The sequence below is a fragment of the Channa argus genome, chromosome 7, assembly GCF_033026475.1.
Source record: "Channa argus isolate prfri chromosome 7, Channa argus male v1.0, whole genome shotgun sequence".
Taxonomy (NCBI): domain Eukaryota; kingdom Metazoa; phylum Chordata; class Actinopteri; order Anabantiformes; family Channidae; genus Channa; species Channa argus.
Window position 1 is genome coordinate 1,794,367 of NC_090203.1, and position 18,379 is coordinate 1,812,745.

Here is an 18,379-nt window from a genome sequence, read left to right on the forward strand (position 1 = left end):
AGTGGGGAAAAATGAGGCCTTTATTACAGAGAAAATCCATCCCTGATCACCTTTAAACTGTAAGCTTTGTCTGTGAATCACTGTCTGTGGGATGTGAGCAAAAACGATGACATTAAATATTCCATCATTAGAGAATAATGCTACTCTTGTTTTAAGTAATTCATCTTAAGGATTCTCATCAAAACGCTTCGCATCAATCTCTCACTCCTGGTCAAATGTACTGGTCTCAAGCAAACGAGAGGTATAATCCTATTAGTACTATTAGTAATACACGTAACTCTTCTGTACTCAAGATATTCTGACTTTCTGTTGGAGGCAGAAACAAACATTTTACAAAATAAAAAACGCACAGTGGGTCTCAGAGAAATGTCAACGATCATAATTTCTGGGTTCATTATTCACAGTTATGGGGACTGAAGCCTCGACTCTTGATGTGTATTAACAGAATTAGTAGCTACTATAAAAGCTTTGGATGAATAGTTATATCCTATAACATTGCTGCCGTGGCCCTAATGTGAAAAGCAGCAGGGTGTGTGAAGGCTGGTTCCTCCCGACTGGAAGCTGCACTTCCTACATAGGCCTCCCAGAGGAAGAGCATTCATTGCATCTGGAAGGTTCCCTCAGGAACCAGAGTCTGAATGGACACTAGCACAAAAACCACGTTACATGACCCGAGGGTGAGAAGCACGCACACACACACCTATGAAACAATGTGTGATGTGTTGATGGCTATCGTAGCCAGAATAGTTCCTGCCTCTCCCTCCTCTCTTTTCCCCAAATATTTCCTTTTCTTTTCTTCCCTGTCCATGCTCTTCACGTCCCTCCCACTCTCTCAGTCATAATTTACATAACTTGTCATCAAGTTGGTGATTAATGACATTTTTTTAGAGAAATCCCCTGCTGTGTTAATAAACTGTTGATGTATGTTTACCATATGAATTTTCATAATATAAAAACATCTACCCTGTTTGGTCTGGACATCCAGATTTCTGAGTTTGGCCCCAATCAAAATAGCAGGTGTGAAAGGGGCCTCAGACCACGGTCTGCACCAAAGAACCAGAATTTGGCTGGAACCCAAGAGGTGGTCTTGATCCAGATCTAACTGGAACATGGTTCGGTTCGTGTCGAGTGTGAAAACAATTTCTGGATGGTTCAGACCTTTGGATTAAATACGAGAGGTTGAGGTCGGCTATAATCACACCGTTTCCCTCCATCTTGGGAAAGGAGGGGAAAAAAATCAATTTAAGTTTGGTATAAGAATAAGAACGAAGAAACGTATACCTTGTTTTCCCCTGAGAGAATGACACAGCGTAGATCTGAGGGCATAAAAGTGAAGTAACTGAGGCAAAAGAACATCAAAGTGCAGGCTTCCATAAGAAGCCAAAGTCTGCAAAGATGACAGGATGTAATTGATTGCAAAAAACGGACCAAGTGTATGACATTGAAGGAAAACACGAACCTTGGTTCGGCCTTTCAGGTGAGAAAAAAGTAAAATTACAGATGCCATCACCTCACAAGGTCACAAACTGAGCTGCTGTAAGGCTTAAAAGCCCTGAACTTTCCATTACACGTTTACGTTTCGTTACGAGACCGTAAGCATTAGTCCACGCTGGTACCTAACCAGGCAACAAATATCTGGGCCGTTGTCCTCATCTCTATCTGTAATCATCATGTGCATTAGTGTCTGGCCAGGAATAGCCGATCAGATAATGCCATTGCAGGGACATTAGCGGAACATTACACACGCATTAAGCAGCCAAGTATCTCATCAGCGTTCCGTCAACACACCCAGAGCCAACAAATAGCTCTGGAGATGGTGTGATAGCCATGCGGTAGGGATTTTGTTGGCATGCGTGGGCTTTGCTCTTACAGTACAAGAGCAAATGTCGCTACCTAAAAATCTTGTTGACAAGCTACAAGCTCGGAGATTAAAAGCGCTCAGGAGATCAGAGGGCTGGTTGGACGACCTTCTTTTCTTAGTTCAGTCACTACAGGGGATTCGTCCCTTCCCCGACTGCTGGCTCATGTCTCTCAAATCAACCCTCAAACGCGTCTTCGTGCTCTTTTTAGTAAATAAATCCAGCGCTGTTATCTCTCATTTCTTGACAGAGCTACAGCTGAGGCCATTTGGGGTCATCGCCTTTGTCATTTCTGTGGGTTTTACCGACCCGATGGAACGTTTTGGGACGCTTGTGTTCATACTATGAGTAAGTGCACTGACAAGTGTCAAACATATGTGCTTGAAAACAAGATGGTGTCGAAGGGATTTTGGAATTTTCTACATAAAAATGTTTGGACAATACATCAATTTATACGTAGATTCTGTTTAGTTAGGAAGCTAGACGATATAGGATTCGGTAAAAGTAAAATTACATGAAGATATTAGTCTTTGATTATTTTTAGTGGTGTTTAGTACAAATTTTGATGAGAATATGTAAAATACACAGCAACACAATTCAAAGCTCCCACTGACCAACTATTTTTGAACACCTTTGATAAAGACATGCACTCAGAGAACAAGAAGGCGGTGACGAGTTTACTTTAGTGAACATTGATCTGGATTTTATGGAACTCAGATTAAGGTCTCACTGGATTTTTGACCAGCTGGATATGTAAAAAAAAAATCACAGCTGATGATTTGGATTTAAGGTGATTGACAAATGACACATGTTGACATGTTTGAAGGTGCAAAAATACAAATTCTTGTGGCTTTTCAAGACACACTTAAATCTATTACCCTGAAATTACCAGAACCAACCCTGTGCTGATGATTGGTTGAACAATCACATACAAGGTTAAATCATATAACTCGACCTTTGATGCTGGTAAATTCGTTTTTGTACCAATTTCAGGTTATTCAGGTGCATTTAGCACTATGGCTCTGAGAGGTGACAAGCTTGACAAGTAGAAACTGTCAAGCTTAATTTGCATTAGCGGAAGATGGGAAACAAACATTTTAGAGAGAAGAACTGCAGTGTGTAATTTTAAACACACACCTGTCGAACACTTTCAAATAGCCAGTGTTCTTAAAGTTTAAAGCTGAGAGATGTGATTCATATTCGACATCAGCTCGTCACATCCTCTTCATTGAAGCTCCGAAATGTTGAAAATCACATGGCTGCACACGGTACAATTATAGATACTCTGCAGCTTATGAAGCATATTTGACACATTCGTATTTGGTATTTTTTGCTGTTTGGTTGTAGGAAGATGAAAATATAATCATGGGCGCTGTCGAATTTTAATAAATCAGCTGCTGTGTCAACGGTTGTGTCACAGCGTCCTTGGGCAAGACGCTGAACGCGAAGTTGCTCCTGGTTTAGTGCCTCACTTCTACGTCACTCGGAACAAAAGTGTCCGTTTATGTAAATGGGAATCGGTGTCAACATGCGCTGACATTCAGTGAACTGAAAGCTCATCCGTCTGCAGGTTTCTCTTGTTTTAATTATTGAAGCAGAGAAATCTGTAAACACAAATTATTAAAATGAATGACACTTTAGGGGCTTATGTAATCAATAATAGCAGGCCATTACTTTACCTGTCAGTTTTGATATTTTCGCATATATTTTCCAAATAACTTTGAACAGAACAAATATGTTTCTTTTGATAAATGATGAACACACAGCCTGTGTAAATAATAAATGAGGCTCGGAGTACGGTGATGACTATGGTTGATATAGTTTAATTTAGAAATAAATCAAAACTCATCACCTCTCCAAGAATAATGGAGCCTATGCTATCAGCTTTTCATTTTAAAATGTAATATCAGCTGAATAAACATACGTTCATGAAATCTTGATTTCACAAAAACATAAGTAATTGAATCCAGATATGTTAACACACACTGTGCAATTCATGACATAACCTGCAGCCAATATCTATCGCAACGACCACACCTATGTTTACACACTCTAAACACCATTAAACATGTACACACACACTTAATTTCCAGCACACACCACATATATACAACATTTCAGCATGGTTTCATGAGCCACATATTTTAGTTTCCATCTGCGTGAACACTTAGCCTCAGAAAGTCTGTGTGTGTGGCAATGGCCTCTAACAAGGGCTCATTTTCTTGTCTGTATTTTTATTCATGGGGGGTGTGGTGGGAATAGAGAGACCTCTATCTGTCACACACATTACCACACATGCAAACGCGTCCAGAACGGAGGTCCATGGGTCAGAAATTCTGGTCAGAGCCCAGGAGGATGCTGTTCAGGATGAGGAAACCTGCCTGCTGTGTATGTGTCAGTGTACGCAGGAGCTGGATGTGAATAGCAGCCGCAATGTGTGAAAGTAAAGTGGCAGCTCTTTTCACGCTCTTTGTGGAATTGGACACAGAAGGACTTTGTACAAGTTTCTCTCAGCTTCTGAACACCAACTCTTGCTGAGTCACAACACATTCCAGTAGCAGTGCAGCTTTGTTCTGGGTAGAAGAGAAGAACAGAGTGGAGAGGAACAGTGCGTTTGGACTGGTTACAAAGGTGGAGAGAGTGAGACCGTACATGTTAAAGGAAGCCGTCACTCATACTGAACATGCTTCTTTGCTTCTAGTTTGGGTAGTACATGTAAATATACCATTTACTTCTCTCTGACTTCTCTATATCCAGTTATCTCTACTTCTAGCTAAAAAATGCCACAAGGTGACATCACTCGGAGGAACCTTCAGCAGAGTCAACCTGCTTTTCCAGAGCTCCTCCAGATGAGAATCATTCTCTGAAGTTGTTGCTTGCTGGCATCAGAAAGCACGTCGGAATTTTTTATTGCACAGTACATTTTGTGATGCATCACTTTAAGGTATTTGCGGACACGTGATGCTGTGCTAAAGACGAACCATTACTTAGTAAAAGTAATGATAGCGGAAACAGAAAATACATTTAACTGAATAGATTGGTCACATCTAGCTGATTCAGTACCCGATTTGGTCCAGCAGACTGGACCAATGCATCCTTGTTACAAACCAAGCAGCCACAGTCAAAAAAAAAAAAAAAAAAGCCAGGAATCCACATTAAATGTGAGATGTTAAACAGTGCGAAAGCAGCACTGAAGAGTTTATACATTCAATCCACCCCAGCCTCTGTGTGGATATATCCCAGTCTGCAGAACCCGCTGCCTTGATGAGCCGACAGCCCGAAGGCTTTGACGAGGGTGATGAAAGATGGAAATTTACTGAACCAAAACAGGTTTTACTTATCTGCCCACTCACAGTCAGATCAAATATATGTATGTAAATGATAATAATAACAGTTTGATGCTAACACATGTTAGTGTAGTGTCTCCAGCTAAATAACTGAGAAGTAATAACCGGTCACATAATACCATTGTGGCTCTGCTGGTACTTAATGTGGCTTAGTGAGATCAGTAAACTCAGACTGACCCTGGATATGATAAGTTGTCTACTGTGACTCTAAGGCAAGATCAAGGGAAGAGAAAGACTCTGGTTGCTGGGGTTTAGTCAGAGTTCAGATTTAGCTCAGCACTCTGCCTCCTAAACATGTGTGTGTTTAGAAATGATACCGTAGAGAATCATAAATAGATCATTAGTTTGTGCTATTGTATCTTTCTGTATGTACAGGACATGCATCATCATCATTGACAGTCTTGTTTCAGTTATGACATATCTGGGTTCTGTGGTGTGTGTGTGTGTGTGTGTGTGTTTGTGTGTGTGTGTGTACATGTTCTGGGTGGTGTCTCTGATCCCAGGTGGGCTGTAAGGAGGAGCAGAGCAACACACATCCGATGCAGCGTCAGTCAAATGGAGAAGGAAGACTCTCTTTTATCTGTCTTTTAAAGCTGAGCGGAGAGAGAGAGAGACTGTGTGTGTGCCCCTCTCTTCCCTCTCTCTCTCTCTCTTCCCTCTCTCTTTCTCTCTCTTCCCTCTCGTCCCTCTCTCTCTCTTCCCTCTCTCTCTCTTCCCTCTCTTTCTCTCTCTTCCCTCTCGTCCCTCTCTCTCTCTCGTCCCTCTCTCTCTCTTCCCTCTCTCTCTCTTCCCTCTCCCTCTCTTCTCTCTCTTCCCTCTCTCTCTCTCTCGTCCCTCTCTCTCTCGGTATGTCCCACTCTCAGACACCCTTTCATGTCTTTCAAGTCAACCAAATGTGCTTTCCGGCACAGGCCTGTATGTGTGTGTGCTGCAAGGTTTAGCCTGGTGCCTAATTACTTTGAAGTTATAGACAGGTAGGCGGAATGTGTACGTGAGTGTGTGTTTTGTGTGAAAAATGTAACATTTTAACTGATTTGATCTCTACCGCCTTGTTCTCTGGTTTTATGGGACGCGGCTGGTTAAGGCCATAAACTTGTTTTGTTTAAGCTGACAGGAAACAAGGTCTAAGAAAGAAGGGAAATTACAAAAGCATCCCTGCCACACACTCATTGGGTTGTTTCTGTTATGTTGGAGGTGTCCAACACCTCTGTAAAATTGCATGTTTTCATCTCAGGAACAGCCAAACTCCTCCCCTCCCTCTCCCTCTGTGACGCTGAAAGACTGGTCCATGCCTTGGTCTCCTCCAGGCCGGACTACTCTAACGCACTTCTCATTGGAATCTCCGGCAGGAGCCTTCAAAAGCTCCAACATGTTCAAAACAGCGCCGCAATCATCCTTATGAGGGTGCGGAAACACCAACACATCACTCCTGTTCTCCGGACACTTCACTGGCTCCCCATCCACCTTCGCATTGATGATAAAGTCTGTCTGCTTACCCGCCAGTGCATCCACTGGCGGGTAAGCAGACAGACTTTGCGTGGATCCAAACTCCACACAATGGGGGACTGAGCCTCCTCAGCAGCTGCTCCATGGCTCTGGAACGCTCTGCCTGAGAACCTGAAGGCACCACAGACTGTGGACTGTTTCAAAAAACAGTTAAAGACTTTTCTGTTCAGGAAAAACATTTTAAAGTGATCATTACTTTTTCTTTAATGCTGTGTTATTTTGTGTTTTATATGTTTCTATGCTTTACATGTTTATTAGGTTTTATTCTTGGTTTTAATCTGGTTGTGTAGCACTTTGAGATTTGTTAACAAATATAAAGTGCTTCATAAATAAAATGAATTATTATTTTTAACAGGACATGTAGAAGGATAAATAATGAATAATGCCTTGTATAGGTTAGTTTAGCAGGGAAAAAATTACAGTGTCATTTCATGATATTAGCAAAAGAGGAAAGTTTCTGTTGCGAGACCACAAGTGTGTGTAGAATGACACTGACATTAAAGCTGATCATTATTTCTGTGACCATCCTCTCTGCTCAACCATCCTTGAGCAATAACCACAAGCTCCAGGCTCAGAAAACAACTTTCACTGCAGGGTTTATGTGCAAAGCCTTTACAAGCTGCCGCTGTTTTCTCTTTCTATGTGACGATGAGGAGGAGTGTTGACTCCAGGACAAGTCTGAACATGATGCCACCTCCTTCCCCTACCCTCGTCCTCAAATCACCTCCACAATTCACTATCCCTCCTTCCTCCACTTGCTTTTAGGAGAAATCATAGACCTGCTGTGGAGGTTTTCATGACCGACAATATTAATTAGTAAATCTGAAGAACAGCAGTGAGACATGGTTAAAACTCCTCAGTCTCTATTGTGCTTCACAGTTTGATGTAAACCAAGAGAAATGTAAAATGACTGATACATATTAAACACATTTCTCTTAATTATCTCATACAATTACAAGAAAACTAGAATATAATTCCATAATAATACATTTTAAAACACTCTCTGTCTTCTAACCTAAATTTATATTCTTTACAGAAACAAGTTTTTGAACTCAATTATTCTACAGTATAACCCAGAGGAAATCAGAGGTGTCAATGGAAAAAAGAAAAAAAAACAGCTTGAGATAAAATTACCCATAATGCCTCAAAATGTAGATCACAAATGAAGCTACTACAGTGAAATGGCTTCCGTTTTTGTTGCTTTAAACTAGAGTTGACTAAAATGAATATACCTGTACGATGTCCACAAAAGTCAGACTTAAGTCAGACTAAATCAAAATCATTGCCAAAAACCATTACTTGGAATGTCACTGATTTTTTTTCAAATGTCGTTTTGTAAAAATAGTCACAAATACTAAACTAAAAAGTAAGGCACAGCTTTAAAGCTGTGCGAGAGCTCGAAACACGTCAAAACGAGTCACATCTCATCGCGGCCTTGATATGATTCTAGCTCAGAAAACAAACAGTCACTCGCAGTGTGGGTGTATGTACGATATGTGTGTGTCTCCCCCTTTGTGTCTCCCACACCTCCTTTTCTCATTAGTGCTGACGCCTGAGTGGATTAACCACATGCACACATGCTAACGAATGCAGAGCCCATCAAAGCAAATTCATTCACCCTGGTTTAGGAAAGACAAACTGTCATAAAACACAGATTTGTCCTCAATGACTGATGCATGTGTGTGTTTGCATAGGCTACTAAGATACTGTAGTGTTGTGACCCAATGATGGTTTACTAATCAGATCAGCAACTAAAAGGGAAAACACAAATAAAATGGAACAGGGTGGAAAAAGTACAGACCTAGATCGAAATAGAGTCTGTTTACCTACTTACATTATAATCATTTGGAAAATAAATGTCGGAAATCTTCTGCAGTGACAAAATGAGAGCCCAGCCAGAGGGATACAAACGTTAGAGAACAGAGAGTGTGAATGAGAGACAGCAGACACTCAATCGAGGATGAAAGAACAGTGAGTGTAGATCTGGTAACTGTAAGCTGGCAGCAGCAGCAGACACCGTCCCGGCTCCGCTCTCATGACGGCGGAAGACACTGTGCTCATAGCTGTAACACTGTGATATCACCTACTCTTTCTGAGACATTTTGGGGTTTTTGCTGCATCCCCCGACTCAAACCTGGGTGCGCGTCCCTGTCAAGATGGCTGCACCCAACATGTCACCAAGGTGTTGGATGGAAAGGTTCTTGTTTTCCAATTATCCCTGCACAAACCTTAGAGCTTTCGCTTAACTAAACACTAAATCAGATCCAGGTAAGGAACAGTGGACAGCTGTTGAACAAGCAGGGCTGTGGTTTTCACCGTGGTGTTGGATGATGCATCATGGAAAAGATAAACCCTTTTTCCTGCTCGTAGTGATTCAGATATGTGGGGACACCGTATATATCATTTGATGTGAGCAAAGCCTGCTGGGATCAGGCAGAGGTGCTCAAAGCGAAGCTTAATTACAACAATGCAGAAAAAAAACAGAAAGGATGCTACACCTGCAGAAACACAAGAACATCCATACAGTATCCACGGAGCTAAATTTACCGCTTGATATCATCTTTTGGCACCGACTAGAATCCAAACCATGCTGATGCTGCACACCGTGAGCCAATGACAGTCCCAGTGGTATGTACGAATAACAGATGAGACAGAGCACTGTGCCGCGAGGGAAAATAGAGGTGGATTAAAACAGTGTGACATGCACTGAGCAGATATCAGTGTCAGGGCTCTGGTCAGGATTTACTGACAAGCTGAGAGCGATGCTGCGGATGTACTGCTGGACCGATGTATTTTGATATGGGTCGGTTGGGAATTTATGACGGGGTGAAATGGAGCCACTGACAACTCAGAGCTGAGGACTATTTAACTCCAAATAAAGACACTAAATTATGGAAGGAGTCATTATAGGAGACATTAGGAAGTACTGAGGACGTGCAGGCTCCTACCTTTCTTGACTTTTTTAGATGGCTGCTTTTTCTTGATGAACTTGGTTGCCTCTTGTGGAAGTCCCAGCTCCTCCCCATCTCCGGGCACCTCTGCAATGGTCTCAACGCCTCCTGAGTGACAAACGGGGAGAATAAATAACACCTGTTTATTATAGTTGCACACATTTACACTCAGAACTGCTCCAGGGGCATTTTGACAGACTTCAATCAAATCCTCCAGGAATGTTTTACAGTTTTGAACCAATACGTTTGCACAGCCGAAGAATTTTAACTTCACCGAGTGCACTGATCAGATCGAGTTATACCTTCTTCTTCTTCTATTGTCTAGCTATAAAGTTCTTTCTTCGTGCAGTTCGTAATTTTACAGACATCGAATGTGGAGTAAAGAAGACACAGTGCAAGTCTACAATAAATGTCCATGTGTGGTAAAAGTACATCTTGCGATTTGTTGGTAATCACGAAAAATGCACAAATACTGATCATTTTCAAATGTTTTTTGCTCAACTTTAACATACTAACAAAGTAGCATAAAACATAGCAAAACTAAAAATACTGCAACATTTTCACAGTAACTTAATATTCTTTCAAAAGTCCAATTAAATGACAATTATTCAAGTCTTTACTTTGTCTAAATCTCCTTTATGCCATTGGATACACGAATAATGAGCTGGAAGGGAAAATGTTAAAGTCAAATAATATTACATTAAATCTAAGTGCAGTTCAGTAAATGTTCTTTGGGAGTTTCTATAAAAAACAGTGTTGAACATGCACTGAGTGTAAAACGTGTGTGTGTGTGAGAGAGATGAAATCCCTCCTTAAATCCCATAGATCAGTCCGGACTTAAGGAGGTTCTGAAGCTGATGAATTGGTCGCCTTGTCTATTCTTCGTCCCACCTCTGTGTCTCCTCCTCATCCCCCCTTCCTCATTCCTCTCGTTCCTCAGCTTGTCTCCTCTGCATCCATTTCCCCCTCATTCTCTTTCTCTCTTTATCCTCTTCTTTCTGCACCATTTTTCTGTCAACTCGTGGTCCCTCAATCATTTTCTTTTCTTTATGCACTTTCTCCTTCCCACAGTTCTCTGTCCATGTTCTTTTCCTTCCCTCCTCCCTTCTCCCCCACCATCTCTCCTTATGTCCTCTCTTCCCAAAGGTTTGTGTCCAGCTTCATTAAACACGCGCTGCACACATTGGGCCTTTGTATCGTGTGTGTGTGTCACATTGGGCCTTTGTATCGTGTGTGTGTGTGTGTGTGTACAAGACATGTCTGCCATTGTGTCTTACCTTAAGTTAAGAGTGTGTGTGTGTGTGTGTGTGTGTGTGCCTGCCTCTCCCCACTGTGTCTGCATGTGTGTGAGTGTGTGCACACAGATTATCCTAAGCCCTCTCTAATATTTATCCTGGCCTTTTCTAAAGCCAATCTTGTTCTCTTTGGTAAGAGCACAGCCTGTGGCTTCTCCCTCACTCTCAGTCACACACACACACAGTTGTTTGAAATGGGATATGCCTTACTCTTAATTGGGCAGGTGTTTTTTTAAGGCCAGTCTTTTTTTTTAACGTTGTCTTACATTTTCACAGGGAATGTGTGGGTCTGTGTGTGTGTATGCGCTTGATTTAACCTTAGTCTTACATCAACATCAGGTAAGGAAATAGCCCACCTACTTCTCACACACACACACACACCCCGGCCGTCTCACAGTGCCGACCTCTCACACATTCCTCCCTCACCCTCCTCCTCTCTCTGTAAATAGTAGGTGTAGTACGGCGGCGTCGTGGTGTATATCTGTTTCTCTGTCAGTCGTGGTCAGGCCTATATTTGTCTCGCTGGTCGAGTTATCAGTTTTAGGCAACCGTGAGGTTTGGTCTCAACTCTCCGCACCACACAACGCTCAAGAAAAGCAACAGAATGGAAGGTGACACTGTAATTATAGGCCGCGCGTCGACGCAACACTAATGGCAGCAGAGGTAGTCACAGTAGCCAACATATTTAAAGTACGCCTAGACGCGAGTACAGTAACATTGGCTGTAGTAGATGCAGTGGAAATACAAAACCTATTTCATCTGTTACAGTACGGTTACTTGTTCTTCCTAGTTCTCTTCACATTGCTCACTCAAACTGCCTCTGAACAACTGAAAAAGTGTACATTACTTGTCACCTGTACACCATGCTCAGTATTTGTTATAATAAGCAGTAGTAAAAGTGGCTTTAGTAGTATTGTTAACGTGTAAAATAGTAATAATAGGAATCCGTCAGTACCTCTGAATGGATTTTAAGTTCTGAAAAGTAGTATTCGATTTGTGCCTGACGGTCTATGGCTGCCCAAGATGTCAGGGACAATGGAAAATGTTTGCCTTTAGAAATAATGGATTCATTTAGAAAAGGAAAAAAAAAAGGTTGGGTGAAGGAGAGTTTCTGCAGTGATAGAACATTTCTAGTTACTTGAGTAGGTCGTGGTACAACTATCTGGAGAGGTTTAAGGGCACGTTTGGATCAGTTTGGGATTCATTTAAATCTTTTAAGGTCGAATATTTGTGCTGCAGTGTTAATGTAGTTTAAATTAAATGGGAACAGTCTGGGACGGCTGGAAACTAAGGCATTTTGGACATTTGTGGGCCTATTTGTGGATCGGCGGTGATGGTTTGTGCAGCTTAACGATAGTTTAAGCCATGTTGTGACAGTTCGAGACACTGTGGGACAGTGTGGGACTGTTTGGGCTGGTCTGTGACAGTTTGGGGGCCCCTACGGAACGGTTTTGGAACAGTTCTGAACATCTTGGTGGAGGGGTGAAGCTGCTTCCAATAGACAGCTCAGTCTTGGTCTGCAGTGTGGAGACACCAGCGCATTCCTGCTTTATTCTGGGCTGTGGTTTGAAGATGGGGGTGACACTGTGCTGCTGTGGTTACCAGCAATTTGGCTGTGGGCTTTATGCTATTTCAATCCCCCCTCAATGTACACATGTTTGTACATGTGCACGTCCACACGTACGCGCAGCATGTGACACACACACACACACACACACACCTATTTTAAAACACACATCAAAAAAACAGAAAATGTGAGTTATGCCAAAAACTGGTGTGAGTGTGAATCAGAAACCTCACCCACAGTCTAATCCTGCAAACCACAACAAAGGCACACAAACTGTTATAAGCTGTGTATCTGACGGACATGATGAAAACATTTAATTTCACTAAAGTAATAAGGAAACGTACAGAGTTGTAATAAAGTGATTTCAAACAAAGACCGAGTCTGCACTTACCATTATTTTTATAGTTTGTAATTGTCCAGAAATTCCCCCAGGATGTAAAACAGCAACACTGTAACATTTACGACGCACCGAAGGATAAACTTCAGGTAATTATTGATTTTTTTTCTGAAGCAGAATAGTTTTATATATAGCATTCTGAAGGAGAACTCTTCAATTTAGAAACACCACAGAGACAGAACAAAGACAGCTGCTCCGGATTACACACAACACACGACCTACACTTACACATATTACACAGATTCCCTTTTGCTCTGTGTCTTCTGAATGGACACATACATTACATACACACACACACACACGCACACACACACACACGCCAACGAGCAAAAACGGAGCCCATCTTCTCCCCTCTCTTTAAGTCTAAAATAGATGCAGGCAAGAACCACATCTACCAGTGGAAATAACACACATACATGGACTGTAGGGGTGTGTGGAAATGAGGATGTGTGTGTGTGTGTGTTCGCTTGCATTCAGTTGGACTTTGAACACAAGCAAACACTTTGGACTTCATTAGTGAAGAAACTGTACCCGGTGTCATAAAAAAAAAAAGAGTTTCTACACATATAAATTGAAAATTAAAACAGGTTTTTGGGGGGATATGTTGACATTTAATGTATGTGATGTCCAGTCACAAAAATGGATAAAGTTATATGAAACATATTAATAATATGTTAGCAGGCAACATGTTTTTCTCAGCCAAAATATTCCATCATGCAGTGCGACATTCAGCTCGTCTAAGTACTGTGTGTTTTTATAGTTGTGTTCAGGCTCTGACAGCTCTTGGTAAAGTCTGGCTTCATAGCAAACTAATTACCGGCCGTGTTTGTTACCTTCAAAAACATTCACCACAGTGCTTGTGTTGCCGAAACGTAACCACAGACCCAACTTCAACTCCGGAGTCAAACTTGGCTCTGTTTATGTCCACTGGCCTCCTGCGTGTAGCAGTTTGTTAATTGAAAAAAAATTGATTGCAACAGAAGACAATAATGTATTAATTACATTCCATTCGAAAACAGAACCGTGATTGTTTTTAGTTGTGTAAGCATGTAATATATAAGACAATGGGTTGGAACATTATAATAGATCATGTTCAGAAACAATAACTGGGCTCAGTACACTACAGCAGGGATCCGCATGTGACACAAGACTGAAACATCAGCAGAAGGACACAGACCAGAAATTGATCAAATACAAAACAGGTGATTAAAAAGATTAAGTGCAGGTTAACAGGGAAAAGAAAGTGTTGCTCACTGCAGGAAAACAAGTGACCCAGCCAGATAGTGTGTATACATACACGGGTGTGTATGTGGGAGAATGAGCACACCTCCACAGCTGAGGTCAGCTTACAGCTATGTGGACAGCATGCAGACTGAAGCCATGTGATAAACACGCCGGATTTCACCAGGTGTGTGTGTGTGTGTGTGTGTACAGAGTGCAGCTGTTGAAGCCTCTTGGTCTGAATGATGTCATCAGGGTGAGACAGAGGGTGGAGAGAGATAAATGAACAGTGTGCATGTGACCCGGGCTAAAGCATCAGAAACACTGATAACTGATGCATTATGCTCATTAGCACTAAACACGTTACCATTAGGGAACAGATTTGACTATATTTTGCATTTCAGGTTCCACTAACTTTATTTATGTGCTTCTTCTGCTTGTACACAAACACGGAAACCCAAATGATTTGATGCCACATCAGATGAGTCTGTCTGATCTAACAGAAAGGGGTTCAGCCCACCATTTGTATTTTGGTTGGTTTGAGCCTGTACGGTAACACTGCATCTGTTTTGTTTAATTGTACTGTGTCTGGCTTTGGACATTTTGGGAAATAAATGAATTAAATGTACCTGAGCTCTTTTAAACAACAAATATAAACAGTATTTTCACAGACTCTGACCTCTGGGCCTGTGACCAATCAGTTGGTCACTTACCAATTCAGTAAGTCAAGTCAACAGATTACGCGGTCAGAATGTACAGTCGGGATACTGCAGTACGTAGTACACCATCGATAATCTCAGGAGGGAGGAAGCAGAGAGTTAAGAGGGGAGTTTTACAGGCTGTATGCTACTGTAGTTAGGTTTGGTTTGGTCCGAGCGTAGTGTAGGACAGGTGTCTGTCATTGGGCCTGATACCATTTAATATCGCATTCGCAATTCAGGAGCTGCTCAGTTTTAACAAAGTTGGACAAGAGAAGCAAGAGAAGAAACCATCAGCATAAGTCTATAATCTGCTCAAATGCCAACGAGAACTTTGATTATTTAAATGTTAACATTTTGTCACTATGCACCTGCCCCTGCATCAAACAGTCCAGTTCCTACTTTTCTCTCCCCTCTTTTGTGACATCACCCTCTGACAATGAGAGCGATGTCAGGGTCAGAATTTTACTGGCAACTCACATCCACGCGTGGACACACACACACACACAAACTGTACTATGAAGTGAGGCATGTTGTGTGGTATCCAAATGTGTGCGCGTGTGTGTGTTTGTGGTCTTTGAAGGAAACGGTTGCCGCCAGTGTTGTTGGAAATGTAAACAAATGTGTATGTTTATGGAGGGGGGGGCATCTACGATGGTCGACAAACGACTGTTTACAGCAGCATGTTGTGTGTGTGTGTGTGTGTGGGGGGGGGCACCAAAAGAATGAGGGGAGACCACATGACAAGGAAATATAAACACAAACACACAGTCGACTCACTTACACACACTGACATTCTGTTCCACTGAACTTTGTGCTGAATTACTGTGATCATCATGACTTTTAAATAAGCTTTTAAAGGTTGATGGTCTTCGGTCACTTACACACAATTAACAATCATAATCCTCAAAGTGAGGAGGTTTACCTAGTTTAACTATGAACTTTGTGGAGCATGTGAAGGAAAATCAATGATTGCAGCCCATGTTCTTCAAAATAACTTGAAGCTACAGTACACAAAATATAACATTTCAATTTGTGGGTATTTTTGTATTATATTAGAAATGTACAAGAAATGAAATAAAATCTTATTGTGGAGATGTGCTGGTGATGGCAGCAGTGCAGAGATATTCACTTCAAAGAGATTTCGAGCAGGGCTCACCCTTCTGACCAATCAGAGATTTTGCAATGCAGAGGGTTGTGTCAGGAAGGGCATCCGACGTAAAACACACGACAGATTAAACATGGGCTACTGTTGGTCGAAGAAGGAGAGGAGGAAGGTGTGTTAGTGGGCTGAGAAAGAAGAGGAAGGTAAAGAGTGTAAGAATGTTAGGACTAGAGAGTTGGTTGACATGATGCAGAGAAGGAAGGTGGACATACTGTGTGTCCAGGAGACCAGGTGGAAAGGTAGCAAGGCTAGAAGCTTAGGAGCAGGGTTCAAGTTGTTCTACCACGGGTCAGATAGGAAGAGAAATGGAGTAGGAGTTATACTGAAAGAGGATTTTGTGAGAAATGTTCTAGAGGTGAAAAGAGTATCGGACAGGTTGATGAGCCTGAAGCTGGAAGTTGAAGGGGTGATGTTCAATGTTGTTAGTGGTTATGACCCACAGGTAGGATGCGAGTTAGATATCACAAATTGTATCAGTGACGAGACGGTGAGAGGGAGTAAACTAATAAACTCTCAAAAATGAACAAAGATCGCTCCTAACAGGAGGGTACAAGGTAAAACACGAGAGGTAACAACACACACTGAGCTGCACGAAAACAAGGATATTAAACCAAACAAATGAACAAAATGCAACACAGACCAAACACAGGCAAGCAGGGATACACCATAGACCTAAATGAACACTTGGAAAAACGACTAGCAACAGAATACAAAACACACTGAACCTAGACAACAAACAAGGATAACACTAGCCTTAAATGAACACTCGGGAAAACAAATGAAACAGAATGAAATACACACCAAACCTCAGACCAAATTTGCAGAGAAACAGAGTCCAAATCACAAGAGACAGGATTACACGGATAATGACACTGGTCTGGTAAATCTCGAGCGGGGTGTCTACACAGGGAGTGAAACGAGGATCTGGCCGGGAACTGTGGGGAAAGCGGAACCTAAACAGTGAGGGGAACAGGAGTAAACAATAATGACTGATAACCAAAGGTAAAGCTGGTGAAATGGACTGGGACAGGAAGGTGGACAAAAGGCTACAAAATAAAAGTCCAAGGCAGGAAGTGGAACCGAGGGCCAGGTTGTGACATTAGAAGAGAAGGAGAAATTCTGGTGTGAGTAAGAGGAAGTGAATTAGAGCATCCCCAGAGGACGAAGTGGTGGAAATTGAAAAAGGAAGAATGTCGTGTAGTTTTCAGGGAGGAGCTGAGACAGACTCTGGGTGGTTTGGAGGTGCTTCCAGATGACTGGACTACTACAGCTAATGCGATCAGGGAGACAGTTAGGAGGGTACTTGGTGTGTCATCTGGAAAGAGGAAAGTGGACAAGGAGACTTGGTGGTGGAACGAGGAAGTTCAAGAGTGTATAGAGAAAAAGAGGTTGTGGAGCAGGAGGTAGCAAAGATTAGTAAGAGTGAAGTGAGGAGGAAGTTGAGGAGGATGAAGAGTGGAAAGGCAGTTGGTCCTGATGACAAACCTGTGGAGGTATGGAAGTTTCTAGGAGAGGTGGCAGTAGAGTTTCTGACTAGTTTGTTTAACAAGATCTTGGAGAGTGAGAGGATGCTGAGGACTGGAGGAGAAGTGTACTGGTGCCCATTTTTAAGAACAAGGGAGATGAGCAGAGCTGTGGCAACTACAGAGGAATAAAGCTGATGATCCAAACAATGAAGTTGTGGGAAAGAGTAGTGGAAGCTCGGCTAAGGGCAGAGGTGAACATTTGTGAGCAGCAATATGGTTTCATGCCTAGAAAGAGTCCAACAGATGCAGTATTTGCTCTGAGGATGCTGATGGAGACGTACAGAGAAGGTCAGAGGGAGTTGCATTGTGTGTTGGTAGATTTGGAAAAAGCGTTAACACCTCCCACCCCCTGCACCACACTGTGGATGCTCTGAGCAGCTCTTTCAGACGGTTACACCCCCAGGGTATGAAGGAGCACTACTGCAGGTCGTTCCTCCACACAGCTATCAGACAGTACAACACATCAATACAGTGACACTTACTTTTTTTTGTGTTTTCTATGTCGACGGTTATTATGGGAGAAACGTCTGTGTGTGTTATGTAACTTGTGCTCTTGTGCAATATTCTTTTTAATGTGTGGTGCAATATCTGGTGCTTGTCTTTTCGTTGCTGGAACACTGGAATTTCCCCATTGTGGGATCAGTCTTATCTTCTCGTTTTTCACCCATTCACACACTGTTGACAGCAGCTGAGATGCAAGGTGCTCAGACAACCCACTGGGAGCCACTTGGGGTCTAGTGTCTCGCCCACAGACACTTGGGCATGTGGTTTGTGCCATATGACTTTCATATGTACTGAAGAATATGCAGGTTAGAATAATTTGTGTTAATGGATGTGCAGCTGTGTA

The 18,379-nt window shown here is 42.1% G+C and overlaps 1 protein-coding gene across 2 annotated transcripts in view; it reads right to left on the bottom strand.

Annotated features, from left to right (window-relative positions):
• Positions 1 to 18,379, bottom strand: part of bbs9 (Bardet-Biedl syndrome 9) — a 153,599-nt gene that overhangs the window by 40,574 nt on the left and 94,646 nt on the right. For both annotated transcript variants that reach the window (XM_067511468.1, XM_067511469.1), the window contains exon 21: positions 9,661 to 9,771. In XM_067511468.1, the coding sequence (XP_067367569.1) occupies positions 9,661 to 9,771 (111 nt within the window). The remainder of the gene's footprint in view (positions 1 to 9,660; positions 9,772 to 18,379) is intronic.